Source organism: Brachycentrus maculatus, unplaced genomic scaffold (assembly GCF_059751285.1).
Source record: "Brachycentrus maculatus isolate JH-2025_06_01 unplaced genomic scaffold, ASM5975128v1 h1tg000131l, whole genome shotgun sequence".
Classification (NCBI taxonomy): domain Eukaryota; kingdom Metazoa; phylum Arthropoda; class Insecta; order Trichoptera; family Brachycentridae; genus Brachycentrus; species Brachycentrus maculatus.
The window spans coordinates 776,253-798,038 of NW_028280884.1; the positions used below are offsets into that span (position 1 = coordinate 776,253).

At 30.5% G+C, this 21,786-nt stretch overlaps 1 protein-coding gene across 3 annotated transcripts in view; it reads right to left on the reverse strand.

Moving 5' to 3' along the window:
- Nucleotides 1-13,487: 13,487 nt before the first annotated feature.
- The window catches only part of LOC148309309 (solute carrier family 41 member 1), a 78,305-nt gene continuing 70,006 nt past the window's right edge, over nucleotides 13,488-21,786 (reverse strand). For all 3 annotated transcript variants that reach the window (XM_088260274.1, XM_088260276.1, XM_088260275.1), the window contains 5 exons: nucleotides 21,521-21,667; nucleotides 20,148-20,295; nucleotides 17,008-17,213; nucleotides 15,404-15,552; nucleotides 13,488-15,237 (listed from right to left, as the gene is read on the reverse strand). In XM_088260274.1, coding sequence (XP_088116400.1) covers nucleotides 15,049-15,237; nucleotides 15,404-15,552; nucleotides 17,008-17,213; nucleotides 20,148-20,295; nucleotides 21,521-21,667 — 839 coding nt within the window. In that variant the 3' untranslated portion in view covers nucleotides 13,488-15,048. The remainder of the gene's footprint in view (nucleotides 15,238-15,403; nucleotides 15,553-17,007; nucleotides 17,214-20,147; nucleotides 20,296-21,520; nucleotides 21,668-21,786) is intronic.

Here is a 21,786-nt window from a genome sequence, read left to right on the forward strand (position 1 = left end):
TCAGAACGTATTCGGCACTCTTGATTTCAAATTATATAAAGGCAAAATGCTTGGGTGGCAATATATTGAAAATATTACGAGCAAGCTTTTGGTTTGTAAAATTAAGTTCAACCGTTAACGAATGATTAAATTTTAATCTTGGCTCTACTGGGTATCGAACCTGGGAACTTATACATGATAGCCAAGCACCCTAACTACTGCGCTACAGAGGATTAACGAAATTCGTTAGTACTGTAATAAAGATGCACCACGCGCTTAGTAGCATACTGAGGTAATCCAAAATTTGACGCAACAAATTGAACAACATGCATTTGAATTTTTGCAACAATTGGATTATATTAGTTTACCATGGGTGTGAAATATATTTGATTAACGTGAGCCATTTTTTATGCTTATTTTGAGATTATAAAATGATTTTTTTGGCAGCTTTTACGGGTTTTAACCTAACCAAGAGTGAGTTTTTTTTTAAAATACAATTTTACTCTTTAAAATTTATATCATAGTCGATGCTATAAGCAACATATTTTCTTGAATGATAAAAAAAAAACATTTACATCAGTAAACGTGATTTATCGCAACATTGGCAATTTTGACATAAATCATGTTTTAAACATGTTTTGATATAAATCACATCATAAATCATGTTTTGTATTGGTCGTATATATACGACCATACTCCTGGAAAGGTTAAGGCTATCGTTTATCATTTTATTTTATAATTTGACTGCAGCTTTTTTTCATCGTTTACTTGGCCGTGAAATATTTTCATTTACATTTGAGATTAAAACATTAGATTTGGTGTGTTTAAATTTTGACTAGATTTAATATTATATATATACATATATATCTATTGGAAACAATTTCTAAATGATCATAATAACATAATCATCTAATAGTTTCTATTAAACTATATGTGTAAGTGCGTATTGAAGTGAATAATTAGACGTATCTACCTTTGTATGTGTAATGATGTATCTATGTATATTTAAATATATAACTCTATAAACATATACAATTGCAATAATGTGGTTTGACAAAGTTTTTTTTGTTGTCGACAAATTTCAATGGTGCACAAGGCACTGCGTCAGATCTAATTATACGTAGGCAGGATGATCCACAACACCCGTGATTCTTGAAGATATCTCTGCTTCATGGGTAAGATAACAGTAGGTACAAGCACCGACGACTAGAGTGCTCGGGATTGCATACCCGCACTCGTGCAAGTCCCTTGATGTAACGCAACGATATGAAATGACTCAGAAAGAATAACTGCCTACTCTGGGATTCAAACCTGGAACCTTCAGATATCGCATCCATTACTCTATCGAGCAGTCAACTTTTGTTCAGTAGTTATCTCGATCAACCTCTAATGCTAATTATTTTCTTGTTTTTTTTTAAACTCCATTTTCGAACATGCAATCGTTCAGTTCCAAAATCGGACAAGTCCTTTATTATTATTGCGACAATGTATCGCATACGGTAGTTAGTTTCCGCTGCTGACTTCTCTCCGAGGCACCGAATCAGCCTTACGCCCCAATCACCAGTTCAGGGTAACATCTTAAAATGCTTCATTTTGTTTTTTCGCCACTTGGAATCAAATAAAACAAATGCTAAAAATTACTAATAGTTTTGAAAAAAATAAACATTATTTAAAAAAAAACATTTTTATGTAATAAAAAAAACTTTGTTTTACAGCTAAGTATATTATTATTATTATTTTGAATGTGTGTTTCTGGGCTTCAATTATATTTTTTCATTTAAAAAAAGAAAAATAATTTATCGATCCATTTTCACGGAGGCAAAGATCGCTTGGCTAAAAATAAATATACGCTTGATTTTGAGTAAAAAATGGTATACTCGCGAGTGTCCTTGTATCAATTTAAAGTGTACCATTTTTCCACATCGTCACCTTTTACAGTATTGACCATTCATTTACTTACCACAAAAAAATCTTTATGGAAAGTGTGTTTTATTTTATGGTGCTTTTAATTAATTTTTATTTTACCTATTTACATTTAAAAAGGTATTGAAAATTTATCATGCGTATATCAGTATTTCTACTTTTAATTCTTAAGACTAACTTTTACTATTATTTTACTGTATCTTAATTTTTTTTTAAAAACATGTTTTATCCCGCTCTGAAAAAATTTTAAACAATTATTTTGACTATGATGTTTTAAAAGAAGGAAAGTACCTTTAGAAATGTTGCCATAATCTTTATTAATTAATGATTTCTTGAACGTAATTAATTACCAGTGTTAAAAATTAAATTTTTAATATTATAATTTAATTTGCCATTTTTTAAAAATATGTTTTAAGTTAATTTAAGAACTGTGCTCCAGATCTGAAGGAAATATTTCAACATTTTTAAAATCTTCTTTTATGCTAGTAATTTTTTAAATATATATTTATGTGAAAACAGTTAAAAAAAGCAATTGATTTTAATTAATTGTTTATTTATGCAACTTGGCTTGTGCATTTTTAACACGATTTTGCTTTACCGCCCTAAATATAAAAATCAAAATGTAAAGAATATATATATTTTCTCTACAATTATTTAAATTCTTTCCTGTCAGATTCAGCGTTTGAAAATATACAGAACTCTCAGTTGGTAACTTGTAAATGGAGCTGCAGGAATAAATATCTACATATGTTATTTATGTAAACATAGAAAAATAGTTTTTTTAATTTAAGAATTCTGTCCATGTAAGTAAGATAAGTTTAAGTATATATATATTATATATCTAGAAGTGATCAAATAATAAAAAAATAATATTTGGAGTTGATAACTAATGCACTTAAAGTTGTGGTAGATAATAATAATTGGGTTTTTTGACCTTTTTTACCACGCCGCCATTTTGTTCCTTCGGCCATCTTCTGTCACTTTTCAAACAATTTGGAATTGACTCGTCGTCTGTTTGTAATTCAATTTTGTTTTGTTTTAAAGTCACAGCAGCTATCGATAATTAAAATTGGACATATCGCCTCCAGATTTAGTCGTGTTTCTGTTTAATCTTAAAGGCCGGGTGTTTTAGTAATTGGTGGCACTAAAAAATGTAAAGATTTGTATGTACGTAATAACAATAAAATAATTTAAAAAACGACTCGCTTTTTATTTTAGATTTGTATTTTTGTCTTGTAGGTCTTCTTTTTATATATATATATATATATATATATATATATATATAATATAAATATATATATATATATATATATATATATATATATACATATATATATATATATATATATATATATATATATATATATATATATACATGTATATATATATATATATATATATATATATATACATATATATATATATATATATATATATATATATATATATATATATATATATATATATATTTATATATATACACATCCGCCTCCGTAGTGAAATGGTCAGCACGTTCGGCTACCATTCTGGTGGTCCCGGGTTCGATTCCCAGGGGAGGGTAAAAATAAATATTTGTGATTAACTCTAATATTTATTTGATGTTACCCTGAACTGGTACCTGAAGCAGAGGGCTGATCACCTTTCCCTCATGTATTAACCATCAAGACAACACTGCGTTTATATGATGCAGTGCCCTATGCACCATCAGGTGCAGATAAGCGTTTCAATAAGAAGAAATTGCAGGTGTGTATTTTATTAGTAAAATAATAAACTTTTCATTTTTAATAAATAATTTATTATCTTACATTTATCTACATATTTACAAGAATGTATATTAAAAATTAAATAATTTAATATGTATACAAATTGCTTTTTATATACAGGAAATTATTAAATCACTAAACCTAGAAAATATACAATAAAATACGTAATTATTATTTCAATTAAAGCAACTGAAAATACTAAATGTAGAGAACGTATTAATGGCTATTAATTTTCTATTTTATATTGCACTCATTTTAAAATTATTAGCTAAGCGTATTTAAAATAATACAAAACTTGCTTTTTAATAATTAGGTTTTCAGAAATTATTAAATACTTAAAACTAAGAATTAAAAAATAAAACTTTGAGACATATTGGTTTATGTCTACCATACACGATCGAATAAATTTTTGAATCAAAATGGCGGGTCATCCAGTAACAAAAAAATTATCAACTTGGCAAATACAAATGGATAACCTGTCATATTAAAGTGAATTTATTGGATCGTGTGTAGCAGGCATTAAAATGAAAAATATTTATACATAATTATTTATCTTATTATGTTTTAATTACATAATTTAAAATAAAACTTAATTCCGAAAATAAATTATGTAGGTTTTACACAGGAATACAATAATTAGTATTAGTGTCCTAAAACAGTATGTTAGTTATTGCTTAGTTCCATTGTATTGCCCAGTGTGAACTACTAATAAAATTCGCAATTTTTCATTAACAAATTTCAGTTTATAAAATGACAGTGTAAAAAATGCATTCTCAATATCAATATATAAAAAAAATATCAAATCCATAGTGCTACAATTTTTTGAAAATAATTGAAATTTGACTAAGAGTGTATTTTAAAACTTTAGGGTGTATTGACTTTGTAACACTTATTATTTCTTATGATTTAAATAACATAGAAAAAGAAAAAGAATCATTGATGAAGACAATTCACAATATCTTTAAAAAGTGTTCTAAATAACAATTAAAAAACTCAGTAGGTGTTTTAAAAGTAAAGATTTAATATGTCACTGTAGATGTAAGATGTAGGCGACCCATCTAATACAATATGCAGATAGTTTGTTCAACGATAGTACCTATCGTAAAACAAACTATCCAAGCATTATCATTGCTTTGAACCTCTGTTCAGGCTTAAAAACAACCACGCACTTATACAAAGGTTATGGAATCTAAAAATACATATTAGATTCAAGTATTCCTTATAAAAACTTGATATATGCCTCCACGAAGTATTCTCCTTTTAAACATCACGTGAATTTTCGATAAATTAATCTTAGCTCCTTGATAAATAATTAACATAATGGAATAATTAAACTAATAATACAGAATATTTTACAGCTAAAAAAGACAAATTGACTCAGTTTATCATAAATTTTCATGGTTTTTACAAAATAAAAATGGTACCTTGATGAAATTGACATAAATTTAACTGAGGTAGTATAATTATATTATTGGCAATTGTAATAAACTGGCAGGAAATTGTGGTCTTTCTCGTGTGTGACCTTATCCTTTACATCCGTTATATTAACTCAAAACATAATAAGGATACAGCTAGTCTCAACTCAATGACCAGAGCTTTGGGTGGATGCTATTCTATATCCGTGTAGTTAAGATGTAAAATTAGAATGATTTCATATATGGTCTCGGAATGAGACCGGGTGAATAAAAAAGGTACCTACCACCTTGGTGTACAATAACAAGTGCCAAAGATTTGAAGTCATGTTTGTTTGAAATAATGTTTACGCATGGGTAATGTTTAATTTTTGTAAAGTCGGTCTGACTGATGTTAAATTTTATAACATAAAATACATTTATTCACATGGAATCACAGTCCAGATTCTGTTTTGCAAAACTGGCTGTAAAGCAAACTATGATAAAAAGAAGTTGTGATGACTGCTATAGTGGAAGGATCTTCCCCAATAGAGGGAGCCATCCGCCGCTAATGTGACAACCAAAGCTATCACCATCCTCAATCATAACTATTAGAAAAAGATCACCAATCAAGCTGGATATCTCCTCATTTGGCGCTAAAGAAAATTACCATCACACATCTCAAAACATCTAATATCTTTTATGTTGCTAACGATGGGATGCAGTGATTTCGTATTTCTGGCGAGGAGGTACATCAATGGTCATTAAGTTAGAAAAGGCTGTAGTAACTTTTAATAAACTTATTCCAGGGCCTTACCTAAAATATTCATTCTGGTTTACAATAGTTACTCAATAAGCAGTCATGAATAAATACCATAACCTATATCATATTGCATTTGGTTAGGTAAGGTTCAAAAAAACATTTTACATAAACCATCCTTGTTGAGGCAAAAATCACTGACTTATTTATGCAACAATGACATTTCATTTTTATAACATAAAATAGTATTAATGAAATTATGAAAATGTATAATTTTCTTTATTTTTACAGTTAGAAAACAATATCACACATTTTCTGTCTTGTGTTTCAGGCTAAGAAAGAGCTTTACTGCTTTTGTTATTTCATTATTTAACAGAATGGTGTGGTACATAAAGAAGCTAATATTTTATGTTATTATTTTGTAGGATGTTGTAGGAACCTTATTTTGTCAAAATTAATTTCTGGATTACACTGGTTTTTGGGCAATATAACAGTTTTCTAAGTGATAAGTGTAAAATATAAAAGTTTAATTCAGGTGAGGTACATGGTTGAAATATACAGTTAGTTCAAGGTAAATAGTTGACCTTAACTGCTCCCTAAGAACAAGGATTCTATTATATAGCAAGGCCCTTAAACTAACAAGTAAATATATACATAATTTTATTACACATGTTATAATTTTTTTAAACACACCATTGTTATTTGATTTTATGACTTATTTCAAATTGATTTTTCACAAAAATTCCTTATTAATATCACAAATCAATGCAAAATATCAATATTGCACACAGTATAGTGATAAAGGCAATTATTTTGCTTCGAGTTACTAAATGACAAATATCAATAATATACATTTACATAATCTGGAATGCAATATGTTTTTAGAACATATCCGTGTGTTAGCTTCACAATTGGCATGAGATTCAACTAAAACAAGCTCCATCCTTGTAAAACAACATACCCCAAATATTTGATTACACAGATCATTTGAAATTCAACAAACTTCTCCAACAGAGCTTCAAGTTTGAACTTCAAATATACTATGTAAAAAAATCATTCTATATTCGTGTTATTTAACAATTATATTAATTTATAATACAACAAAAGGTGTGTAATTTTTCATAAATCTTAAAATAATATCTTAATTATAAATATACTTACATATGTTAATCCCGCGACACTTTGGCAACCTTTCGTATTGCGTTCATGTGGCAACATGGTTGCTAAATTTGCAACATGTCGATCCGGCAAATATGGGACCAAAATAATGTTACATTTGTGTATTGAAATTATAGTCCGGACAAAAAGTATTGTCCATAGATGGATGAGCATTCAACAGAGAAATTATTCAAAAAATAAAGTGTGTGTTAGAGAACACATATACATTATTTACTTAAAATATTACAGTAAAAGCTCGTTTATTCAAAGTTGTAGAAACAAATTTTGAAAAAGCAAGTTTAAAAAAAACCCCAAATTTTCATATACAAAGTAATGCACCCAATGTTTCCAAAGTAATCAGTATTTTTTCTAAAAAAAATCAACAATAACAGCAAAGAAAATCTGTAATTTCAATTATTTTTAGATATTATATACCTTATATTTCTATCCAAAATATTCCTATTTTGGATAGAAATATAAGTTTTATAAACAAAAAATCATTGGAGATAACGGAATTTAGAAATATTTTTGGAATAATAACATAATTTGAGTAACAGTTACTTGATATAACGAGCTTTTAATGCACAGGCATTTTATTTTATTTATATGTCGCCTGGTAAATGTAAACATTTAGTAGAATTTACACTCTGATGAAAATGACGCATATATATGTACACTGACTAGTAATTACATACATTTTCCGGCTTATACAACAATATTTTACACACTATATTAACTATTGGAATATCAACAAAATGATAAATGTACATTAATCGTTGTTTAAATAATAGTAGGATAATATTTACAGCAGATTTCTAGAAGACACAATTCCAAGAGCACCATTCAAACACTTAACACTGCCGCGAGAATTCAGACACTCAAAATAAGTTTAAAGTATCTCTCAAGTAATTGACTTAATAACAATATTTCTATTTCATTCTCTCATTTTTATATTTCATTCTCTCCGATATATCCATTTCAAATTACCATTTGCCCTAAAAAATTACCACAATCTTAATATTGAAAAAAACTTAATGCTTTTAATATTGTAATAATATAACTTAATGCTTATAATAATAATGACAGGCGCCGTGGCGTAGTTGGGTAGACGCTTGACTGCGAAACTGGCGACGCGTGTTTTATTTCCGCCAATTGCAAAATGAATTCAAGAAAGATTTATTTTCAATTGGTCTGGGTGTTTGTGATGTATTTTTCCAATTTACCTTCCCTATCCTTACTATCCTACCTGCAGACAAGATTCTAAAATAGACATTTTGTGAGTTATTTCTTTAAAAAAAAAATTGAAATGAAGATAAGTGATTTTATTATAAGTGGATTTTTGGAGGTGAAATTTGTAATTCACTAAAATTTGCAAAGGATAATTTTAATGAGAAAAGGTTAATTATAAATTTTTCTTTTTTATTCTACTGACAACCATCAAGCAGTCATTTTAGTAACTATATGTTTTTTTTTTAATTTTGTTTAAAGTAAGCTGAAAATTATTGATTTGAAATATCATCACTGGTCTTCTACATATTCTTGTACATCACATTGACCCAAATCATTCTGTGGGCTGTCCACTGTAAAATCTCTCCAAAGTAAAGGGGAGACGCCAGAGGTTTTTTTTCAAATATTTTAATTAATTAGTTTTAGTGTTGAAATTTGAAATAATTAACACTAGTTATTGAACTCATTTCAATATTTTATTTTAAGCATTGAATATTGATTTTTCTACAAAATAATCTTTTAGGGCAATGGTTCGTTTATCTTTGAATCATTTCTCTCATTTCATTTTTAAATATTAAACTGGATAAAATTACTAGCAAAAGGGTCCTCATTACGGTCTCTGGACCCTGACTTTATTGTCATGTCAATTATTTTTTCTACAATAAAAAATTAAGAAAATATCGATTTCATTGACAAGTATAATATTATTATAGGTTATAAAAATGTATTGACTCATTTCTTATTCATGTAGAATTATGTAACAATCAAAAAATTTTAAGCACAAGATTTGAAATATATATGTAATATGTAATGTAACAAAATGTCAAGTGTATTCGGCCAGAGAAGTTACATATATCTGTTAAGCAAAATGTATAATGTTGCCTCATTTGACATAAAAGTATGTACAACTAAAAATGATATATTGAAATGCAAGTTAAAAACTGGTTTCCTGGCACGAAAAGTGTTTAAAGTTGGCCACCCCACTAAAATAAAAAGTGGGAATGTTTCTTTAGTTTTTATAAACCACTTTACTTAGAAATTTCTCACTGCATTTATTCATGTAATTCATCTTGTTTCTATTACTTTATTTTATGTTGTATTACTTGGAATTCCTAGATATACTCGTCACAGATTTTACTCAGTGAAGCAATCATCAAAAAAAAATGTATGTGAATCTTAAATAATCAGTATTGGATCAAGATAATAGCAAAATACAACATAATACTTTATTGTTATCACAATAATTAATTGTGCAATGTTTCAGATTTAATCATATACATCAAATGATGACATACTTATATGATTATGTATAGCGTAAGATCATTCCATAAGCCCTTTAATAAAATTATTATAAACTCACATTTAGTTATTCATTTCAAGAAATTAATTTTATAGAATCAAATACGGCAACTATTTTGCGTAAAAAAAAAACAAAAATACAACCATGTTGACACATTTCTTTTAAAAAATTTCTTAATACATATATCTGTTCAAGGGATATCCAAACATTGTACTTTCATACATATTTCTTTTCCCATAAACTCTGTACTTTCAAATGATATATTAGTAAAATTAGATCCAAAAATTCTTATTGTAAATTAAATAACTTTACTTTTTTTAATACAGATACATTTTAATTAAGAGAATTATAGGATTTGCTTCAGAGGAGATATATTTTTAAATCAATAAACCAATAAACATCTTTTTGGTTTAAAATCATATAAAATGTTTTTTAATTTTATTCTGTCACAATTTACTGGATATGAAGCGTTCATTTGTTTAAAATTTGAATAAAATTTAAGTTACAAAGTATGATTGTAACTTCAATGCAAAATTTTAGAAAGTTTAAAAAAAAAGTTAAATATGTAAAGTACAGACTCAAATATTCTTTATAATGGGTAATGTTTTATCAAATACAAGTATCATATTTTATTTTATTCAAAATAACTTCTTCTGGCCTTATTTACACCTCAGTGGCATATAGCATATTTCTGCAAAGTGTGTGCCGCGACACACTGGTTTACCGTGGTGATTAGTCGGTGTGCCACAAAAAAAGTCTAGTTTTATAAAAATATTAAACAAAATTTGTTTTTTTTTTCTTTGGTGTACCTCTGAAATTTCTTAATTTGGCAGGTGCACCTTGAACAGAAAAGTTTGCAGAACACTGGTGTATAGGGCACTGGTGATACGGTGATGATCAATCACTGACTATCTGAAGGCAAGGTGATTAGTTGCTACAGATTCTTGGATCAATACAAAGCAGATGATAAAAGTGAAGGACCTTGAAGCGAATGATATCACTGCTATGTGAGAAAGGAATAGAGATCATATCACATGGAATAAGAATAGTAGCGATGGCTAGGACACTCCAATTGCACTTGTACAAGTTTTTGAAAGCTACCTTGAAGGTGCACAAGTCTCTGATCAACTGTGAACGTTGAAAAAAAAGCAATTCTTTTCTGGTTTAAGACAATTATTTTAGTGTAGCATTAGAAGGTGTTATTCCTCACCTCGGATGGATAGTATTAGCATTCAATATCTATTTACAAACACGTGCAACAATATAACCACATATTTAAATTTACATACATAATTTGATAACCTAATTATTTACAGATTTATTGTCTAATTTACGACGTCATCTTGCAACGTAACATATCATAGTTACAGATAATCATATTATTTATCATACATTGATTTTGAAATAATACATCTCACCGCTAAAATTATATGATTACAGCAAATAATCGAGTGACGTTTATTAATTATTCCAACAATACAATAGAATAATTCATCCGTTTGGGCCGTGCTAAAAAATGTACAGATATAAAGATTTGTTTGAGGAATTGAAAATTAATCCTTTAAAGACTTGTGTATAATCAACAAGTACATAATGGCAATGAAATTGTTATATACAACAATGGAAATGTATTGTGAAATACCAATTTAATTACAACATAATTTAATTACAAATATATATATATATATATATATATATATATATATATATATATATATATATATATATATATATATATATATATGTATATATATATATATATATATATATATATATATATATATATATATATATATATATATATATATATATATATAATTTTTTCAGATAAATAATCCAAAAAAAATAATTAAAAAGATTTGTGTAAATGATTTCAAACACCATTGCGTAGATTCTGACACTAAAATCACAAACTTATTAAGCGTATGATATAAAAACGTTCAGTATAGACTGACAAGATTAGCGTAATAAACACTACTTTACACTCTAAAGATGGTATTCTCACACCAGCCACCCAAACATATTATACAGATGTTTAAAGTAACTTTCTATAAATCTGTATAAGAGAATTTATCTTTATTACTGCTGTTAGACATTTTGTATACATACTTCCATGTGATTTTTTCAATACAGTTTGATAATGTCCTCACAAAAAGTAAATTGATTCAGTAGAATCATAAATCTTGCTTTGATTTATATGAATAATAAACTATAGAAGTCTACAAAGCAAATCCCAATTTCAAAAAAGGATTTTCCATATTGAGAATAGTATTGTTTTTAAAATCTGACCATAAAAGGTTTACCCGACAATACAATTATTAAATTATTGTGTTTTCAATATAAAAATCAATAGTTAAAATAATGGGTGATCTGCAGCTAATAATGCTTTTAAAGTTGTGAGATTACGAGTCAAACAGATTTTATTAAGTGCATAATCCTTGTGTTTGAATTAACGAGTGTCTTGTACCTAATATTCAATTCTAAACATTGAATGTGAATAATATAAAAACATTTTTTGATCCGTGAATAAAGTAAAATAGACCGGCACTAAAAAAGTTAAAAACAGTAGCGATTAAAATCATTTAAAATAATTCTCACAAATTTCACTATACATATATGACAGTGCATAATTTTCACTCGGTGTAACAGTATGAATTGGTAGAAGTTCTGCGCATGAAACTCGTATGATGCTAGATCTTTTCAGTGCTTCTCTATGCCATTGAAAGAAACTATGGACCATCACTCAAGCTACCACAAAGAAGATCGAAGCATTCAAATTGTGGTACTTTTTCGAGTTCTCTAAATATCACGGGTTGTGACAGAGTTTCAAACAAAGATGTTTCAAAACGCATGGCAAAAGAGACTAAAGTTATAGACCACTGTGGAAAAAAGAAAGCCGTAGTACTTAGACCATTTGATGAGGGGAGAAAAATATGTGGTAATAAGTAATATATTACAAGGCAAAGTGGAAGGTGAACACAGCATAGAAAAAAGGTGTATACTCTCACTTGACAACTTGAGAGAGTGGTTTCACCGTAGCACTAAGTAGGTAGCTGTTTAGAGTGGCTGCAGATAAAGCAGAAAATATCGTGAATATATGAAATTATTTAAAAGCAAAATTTTTACGCAAGGGTATGCAAAAGATCGGCAAAATTGTCGGATGCTGTTCAAGTGTAGTGTGTGGTGTGCATAGATATGGTACATTGCACCACACGCAAGGGATAATCATATAAATGTGAGCACAAGAGGCCGGATAGTGAATCGAAGCTGTAATTTACCCCCAATTTGAACATGCTAAAGAATTTTTTTACTACACATATTTTACATGAAATAGTATGTAATGGAAATTCCTTCAATAACATTTCACTTCTATTAAAAAAATAGAATTCTATCTAAAAATCTCGAGTAATATAAATATTTTTACAAAAATACCTTCATTTCATTCACTCTGAGCACAGCCAAGAAAATACTATATCTAATGGGCTAGTTTAACAACATACATAATACAAGTAGTATAACAACATACACCATACAATTAATATACTCATATCAATATGTGTAACTCTCGATTCTTTATTATAATACTATAAACACTAACTACATGTGTATTATTTTACTTTATATCATATATTAATTCCATTAAATGGCAAAAATACTGTTTTTCCTCTTTCACATTTTCATCTAGGATTTTTTTTTGATATTCCACTTATTAGTACCAGACTTCGACGATAAATGGATATCATTAAGCTAAAATGTCGCAAATAAATTGCTGGCTAAGACAAGTGATGTTTGTTTTGTCAATATCACAGCTTACGTAAATTGAAATAATTTTACTTACTGTGATATTCGCAAAATGCTGAATTTTATTGTACTTAAATATTGTAATGATCAGCAGAAAACACGTCAAGACTGGATAATACAAATTATTGAATAATTTATTACACCGTTACTCATTTATTAAATAATATTTGGTTGAATCGAAATGCTTTTTTTTAAAACTTGACTATCTTTTAGCAAAAGTTACCATATTATATAAACAGTTTTTTGACATGTATATTATTTTTAATAATATTTGGATACTAAGTTGGGAATGTACAGCACAACACAGTTGTAACGTTGTGATTGTACTAATACAAAAAAAATAACAGAAGGAAACATGTAAATAATTTAATAATAATAATTAACTATTGGAATTTTTTAATTTTTTTTTTTAAACCAGGATTTTAAAATAAATTTATTTAATATAAGTATCGAACAGAAAAATATATGTTCACCTGTTTGAATTAAGCGTTATTAAAATAACAAATAATTTCATTTTTGTATTCAAAATAAAACAATTTTTTTTTTATTGGAAAAGATGGAGAGAAAATAACTACCCATTAGTATTTTGAACTGTCAAAGAAATTTTCCTATAATACGGCAACAATAGCGTTAAATCTCAGAAATTATTTTGTTTGAAGTTTAACAATATTAGAACATCCATTGTATATTTACTAATGAAAATATTATTAGATTTGTTTTCACAGATTTTTATCAGAATTTATGATAAATACTATTTCAATTTAATTCTTGTATTCATAATTATGATGTAATTACAATTTAATTCTCTCATTGACAAAGGAAATAATTGTAAAACATAATTGATCATATTTTTATCTAAATATTTTTATGAGTAATTTTATATTTTTTAAATTCAATGGAATTGAATCAATGGAATGAATTCAATGGAATCCAGTATCCAAAATCTCAATACGATAAGGCCTCAAAAGGGTAATGGATGAGTAAAGATATAATTCCTTAGGTTTTGTTGAACCTTTTTTTTGAGCTTAATAACAAACAAATTTGAAGAAAAAATTCATTGGATCTGATCTAAACAGACATTTGAGAGTTTCGTGCATTATATTATCTAGTCTAAACAGCATCTTCAAAAATGACATATAGTAAAAAACATATACTATATTCTATTAAAAAGAGATACACTTTGTCAACTCAGTTCCTAATGAGCTTATTGATGAGTGATTTGTTCACATTCTGTATCTATTCATGATAGAATAGGGTACAATAGATTATAGAGAATCTCGGTAACCAACACAACATAATAAATCTTAAAATGTCACTTATTAAACGACTCTTTTGGCAGTATGATGACCGAACCTCAAAGAATATGACAAGTATATAACTTCATGATTCTCCATGTTATATTTAAAAAATAACTTTGTTTTATAGTGATCTTAAAACAAAGTTATATTTTAACTATAATATGACATGTCAAATTTGTATGGCTATGGTTTTGATCATAAGCTAGTTGTCATTTTGTTTAAGGTTAGATATATCATCACTTAGAATAATCACCGGAAAAGCGACATTTGAAGAAAGCTATGTGTGTTAAAATGTACTTTAACGTAAATATTGCAACATCCAATTTAAAAAAAAAACATATAACTATTAATATCAAGGATAATAATTGAACTAGGCACCGGTGACAACATACCGGGGAAAGTCTTTGTGTGGGAAGTCATGACACGTCCTGAGCCGAGTCCCGGCGGGTTAGATCTCCCCGCCGTTACCGTACTCCTTGCCGAGGGCCAGCAGCACGAAGAAGGAGAGTCCCAGGAACACGGAGCCGAGGAGGTCGCCCAGAGAGGTCAGGTACGGGATGGCCGAGTTGTCGGGATCCATCTTGGACTTCCACATCTTGTGGACTATCACGTGGGCGATGTACAACAACACCATTACCTGAAAGAAGACAATATATTTCAAATTTAAGTTGATTGAATCGTTAATCAAACATATAGTGATTTAATGATTAAGAGTTATGGTTGAATCTATGAAAAAACTGCTACCATTCCACATTGGCCCATTTCACTGACCTAGTATGCAGTGTGAATGCGGAGTTCCTTACCTGTAATGTGGAGCAGATGAGGTACGCCAGACTGAAGGCCAGGGTGATGGTGACCTTGGACATGAACATGTAGTCGGCCGCGAACATGAACACCACTTGCCCCACGACGGCCAGGAATATCAGGATCCGCGCCGTCTTGGCCGTGTATGCTGCCAAAACAATTAAATCATTACTATATGTATGCACGAGAAATACAAACATAGTATTTATTAATGAGATTTTCAACTGAAGAGAGATTCTTCACAAAATTATGAATGTTTCCAAATATTTGTTCACAAATTTGGGTTTTCTCTACACACAGTTGAGTTGAGTTATTATATAATTTTTTGATATCTCAACATTATGACCGAGGATATCGCTCACTCCTTTCAACAACGTCACATATCAAAAATTGTCAATTTTCAGTTGTTCATGTTTTCAGAATGCCCAGAAAATGTACTGTATCCCAGCAAAAGAGGCATATTTTAAGCTTAATATTTACATACTACAAGGCAGGAAGTGTTGTTTTTGCATTTTGATGAAAAGGTATTGTTTAAATATTTTTTTTAAATATATTAAATATTTTTCAAATGAAGAGAAAATATTCAGGTTTTACCTAAAAAGATCAGTTTGACAGTAAAAAGTTCAATAAGTGGCTTGATATTTATCAATTATAATATTTAATACATTTTATTATATTTTTAAGCTTTAAAAACGATCTCCTGAAAAATCAAGTTTTTTGATATATGACGTTGTTGAAAGAAGTGAGCGCTATGATATATCAACATCTGATATCTCAACATTATGACCATTATTATGGGTGAGGTTAAGTTATCACTTTACACTCGGGCAACATTTACCATTCTATCCATGATTGACAACCACAATACTCAAATTTTTGGAACTCATACATATATGGTCCATCTCATGACTTCTTCTTCTTCTTCAAATTTTTATCCGCACCCCAATGGTGCATAGAGTACTGCATCATATAAACCCAGTGTTATCTTGATCGTTAACACATGAAGGAAAGGTGATCAGCCCTCCGCTTCAGGTACCAGTCCAGGGTAAGTAATATTGAATAAATATTAGAGTGAAAAAATCACTTTTATTTACTTGACCCCCCCTGAGAATCGAACCTGGGACCTCCAGAATGGTAGCCGTGTGTACTAACAACCATTACACTATGGAGGCGGAAAAAATAAATACAAGCAACTTTTAACAAAAATATTTTTTAAGGTACTGTAGAATAGGACTACTTGAACTTTGATGTGGTTACTTGAGCCCAGTACAAAAAAAAATATTTTACATCTGTATTTGGTCTACAATAATGAAAGTATCGACACGATTCACTGTTTCCCTGACAGGTGACACTTATTGTCACGATACGTTCATTATTGTAGACCAAATACAGATTTAATATAGTAATAATAGATTACTGGGCTCAAGTAACACATCAAAGTTCAAGTAGCCCTGTTCTACGGGATCATCTCGGACTGGTACGTGAGGCTCTAGACTCATCTTACCTGCATGATAAACAACATAACATTGCGCCAATTAGATTCAGTGTCCTATACACCGCTGGGTGCAGATAAGATTGATTGATATGATTGATGGGGTCTTACTTCCGTAGAAGAGCACCTTCCAGGGCCACTCGATGATCTTGGAGCCCTCGGGCAGCATGCCGGGCAGGGAGCCGCGGTGCAGCATGGTGGACACGCGCGAAGCCAGCACGGAGACCAGGTTGCCCCCGATGCCGTTCACTATCGGCTGGAACACCACGAAGCCCTCGAAGCGGTCCACCGCCTGGTCCAGCACCAGCCCTCCCAGCCTGGGAGAAAGACCAAGACCAAACATATTGATTCACATAACTTGTAAATATGATCTCGGTTATGTCCACTTATTTTATTTTATTCCTTTATTTACGCTCGTAGCCAATTTGTACATAATAAATAAAATACATGTAATAATTGTTGTATAAAATAATAATCTCTTTTTGAGTATATTAACTCTTTCTGGTCCCCCAAAATTAAAAAAATACAAATAGGTAGACAGTTACATTCCAATTGGAAAAAAATCTTTTGTCCTCTGCTCCACATACTGTTGTAATAGATACGAGTGACAAAAATGTAAGCTTGGAATTTAAATACATAATACTAATGATGAAAAAAATGTGGAATAACATCCGACATGGGACCTAAGACCAAAAAATCAATGTCTAATGAGATTCTACATTGGACTAATAAGGGTTAAACAAGAATGAACATATTAGACAAGGAATTATACATCAGCCTGAAGGATTGTAATTATTCTTGCTTTGTAGTTAGCATGTTACATGTTCCAGATATCGATAAGGTCCGCAAAATCATTGCCGAGGTTTTGCATTCGGTGAATGGCAGTATTAAATCCAGACACTGTCCGGCTGTTATTAGAGTAAAATATCTTATTTCCCTGTCCATATGCGTGCATGTATGTATGTATATATACACATCGCTCACTCCTTTCAACAACGTTATATTTCAAAATACTTGATTTTTCAGGAGATGGTTTTTAAAGTTTAAAAATATAATACAATGTATTAAAAATAAATATCAAGCCGCTTATTGAACTTTTAATAGTGGAACAGATCTTTTTAGGTAAAACCTGAATGTTTTTTCTCCATTTGAAAAACATTTAGTATATTAAAAAAAATAATTAAACAATACATTTTCTTCAAAATGCAAAAACAACACTTTCTACCCTGTATGTAGCGGGTAAATATTAAGTTAAAAATATGCCGCTTTTGCTGGGATAAAGTACATTTTCTGGGCATTCCGAAAACATACACAACAGAAAATTGACGATTTTTTGCATTATGGTTAGTTGGTTATCTAATTGTTTGTCACTTACATACATATCGCGCGTGGTTTAAGTGCTACAACTGATTTGAAATGCGGTGATTGGGTCAAGATCCATGATAAAAAAGATAGCATTTCTATTAACACGTTGACTGCCACGGAAATTTTCAGAATTCCGGTCTAAAAAGCCAATTGCGTTTAATCATATTCAATAAAAATATTTTTTTCTTCTTGATTTTGAATAAATTCTTTATAATTATATTTTACGTTAATTTATTTATACATTTTCTGTTCATGTAAGCCAGCATAGATTTTTGTTCTCTTTCCATGCGCCATCTATCCATATTAGCACTGATATACTAGGAATATCATCCTAGCTGCATGAATATGGCAAGTTAACACAGTACAAGATAACTCCTACTCGGCGTCATAGCAAAGAACGCAATCTACAAATTATCTAGTAGTTGGCAGTCAACGTGTTAAGGAATACAATGATATCCAATCCACTTTCATTTTGAAGGTGAATAAGACAATTATCAAGTTATTTTCATTGTGTGACCCCCCTGAACAGGTACATAAACAAAGATATAAAATTGTGAGACTACAACATTATCAATTTACTGATTCCGGTCACATTAACAATGTTATTCATTTAGATGTGTATCACAAGTCAATATAATTGAGATCTTAGATACAGTTATTACCCTGTATCTCGCACGTACTAATTCAATCAGAACTATCGCAACAATCTACCTTACATGATTGACTAATAATAAGAAACAATTAAAGTTGAATGATAACATCACATATATTTTGAACAAAGCAATAAAATAGGGCTGCTATTTAAAAAAAGGGAAAGTCAGTTAAATTTCTTCTGTGTTGTGCAAATGATTCGTAACTCATCAACTACTTTATTTTACGGACTATTTTCATAAAAAATTGCCTCCAATATTCAAAAATCAGTATACAAATGTCAGAAGACAGACTTCCACGTATCGCCCTTCAAGGCAACCCTGAAGGACGCAGACCCCCAGGCAGACCTTCGAAAAGATGGAAAGACAGCTGGGAGTCAACATCCCAAGAGCGACATGCGGAGGCACAAATAGATCCCTAAGGTCTACAAAAAGAAGAAGAAGAAGTATACAAATGTTGTGTTTGAATTAAAATTTCCATCAGTCTCAAAAATGGTAATATATTAGATGATACGGGAAAACTATCCCTATCTGGCAACATTGCAGTGATGGGATTCGCACAATAAAAAATGTAGTCACTCCACCACACAACACCAAACATGCATTTGTAGTATATAAAAACATACTACAATTGTGTAATGCAGAAATGAACACCCCCCCCCCACTCCTACAAGGATTCCACGAGAGCCTCAAAATTTGGTGGTAACACAATTTTTGTTAAAATTATATTTAAAAAAAAATGCTTATAAATCAAGGTGTGTCTTATAATTCGTAGCGTTCTAAAGTCCGTAAAGTACGGTATCTCATGTAAAATTTTTAGATTAATTAGTCTTCTTCTTTGGTCTCAATCCTGCGGATTGATCTGTAGCAACAGATGACATCTCTTTCGCCATTCTCGCCTATTTTGGGAAGTCCTCTTCAGCTCCTCATACGTGGAGCAGCCCATGTCTTGGTATAAGTCGCTTAGGTATGGGCGTCCTCTGGCGTTTATTCCTTCCATCGTCCCCTCTATTATTTGGTGCAGGAAACCCTCTTGTCTTAGCACGTGGCCAATCCATTCATTACCCATTTGATTATTTAGTACTCAGGAGAAAAGGAGTGTATATTACAATAAATTGCAGTCTTCATAAAGTGCCAGGAAAGCATTCCCAATACGTTAGCTATATTCCATTGTTCGATCTCGGATCGATAGTTGGACACGTCCCATCACAAAACATACTTTGAACTGTCTCTTACCCGCTGATGAAGAGTGCGGAGATGACGGGAGTCCAGCCGGTGGTGAGCACAGGCCGCGTGTACTTGTTGTGGAACACGATGTACACCCACATAGGCAGGATGAGCAAGTAGATGCCTATCACCACGCACGGCAGCCAGATGCTCTCTTCTGCAAAAAGATAAAGAGTTACAAACAATGTACTAAAGATCGACAAACCCCACGCCCTAATAACACAATAAAATACTCCTTTAAATGTGAGTTTATCCTCTGAGATTTACTTGCCCCCCATATAAGTGATCCATATGGTCTCAAAATAGTAACACGTTACATGAGAACACTCATAGAGCCACAAGATCAAAATGCGCAAACAAATCAGACATATACCATATTCGATCAAAGGAATTTACACTAGAAGAACTACAGGGTCAGGAGTCAAAATAATTAGCGGGTATGTATGAGAAGATGTATTAGTGTGGAAGGGAAGAGAAAATAAATTTTTACAAAGACAGAGTGGTATGGCGTTCTATTCTCTCTGCCTACCCCTGCGTGATGTTTACTTAGTTAATTAGTTAGGAACTAAAAGGTATAACACAATAAAGCTTCATAACTCGCTTCCATTATCCATAGTCATTAAATAAAGATAGCATTTATAAATAATAAAAAAAAACTATCAATGTTGGATAATGGAGGTAGCTAGAAAGGATATAGATGGTGTCATTCAGCCACATAATTCATTATTGCATGACTCAAGACTAGCAACTAATAAATAATTTACCAAACAAGTGCTACAAAGTAACAGAAGGTCTGTCAGGAAGTCTAGATGCTTCTGTATCAGATCTGGGAATGCGGTGGGACAGCTTTCAATATGTACAATAACTATTGTTAACTATACATCTAGAAGGTCTGTCAGGAAGTCTAGATGCTTCTGTATCAGATCTGGGAATGCGGTGGGACAGCTTTCAATATGTACAATAACTATTGTTAACTATACATCTAGAAGGTCTGTCAGGAAGTCTAGATGCTTCTGTATCAGATCTGGGAATGCGGTGGGACAGCTTTCAATATGTACAATAACTATTGTTAACTATACATCTAGAAGGTCTGTCAGGAAGTCTAGATGCTTCTGTATCAGATCTGGGAATGCGGTGGGACAGCTTTCAATATGTACAATAACTATTGTTAACTATACATCTAGAAGGTCTGTCAGGAAGCCTAGATGCTTCTGTATGAGATCTGGGAATGCGGTGGGACACCTTTCAATAAACAAGTAAATTCTAATTTAGTTACTTGAGTTTATTTTAGTACGCCCATACTCTTTTGAGGAAAGTTTTGTATGGACGGCATTACAAAATATTGTAGAAACATTGAAAATAAATTATAAAAATTAACTAACCAATATTTCTGTACAGGTACGATGCTGTTATGGACAAGACGGTGATGGAGACCACATCGCCTATGGACGCAGCGAGAGGGGTGGCCAAGTTGTCCGGATTCATCTTGAACTTGTGCGAGGCTATGATCACAGAAACCAGGACAAAATCTGCAAACACGTATACAAATACTTAAGAAACAGTCCAAAAACTTATTACTGAAATCATGCTTTAAAAAAAATCAACTTTTCCATCCAACCAATTATTTCAGGAAGCTGAACTTTTGGAG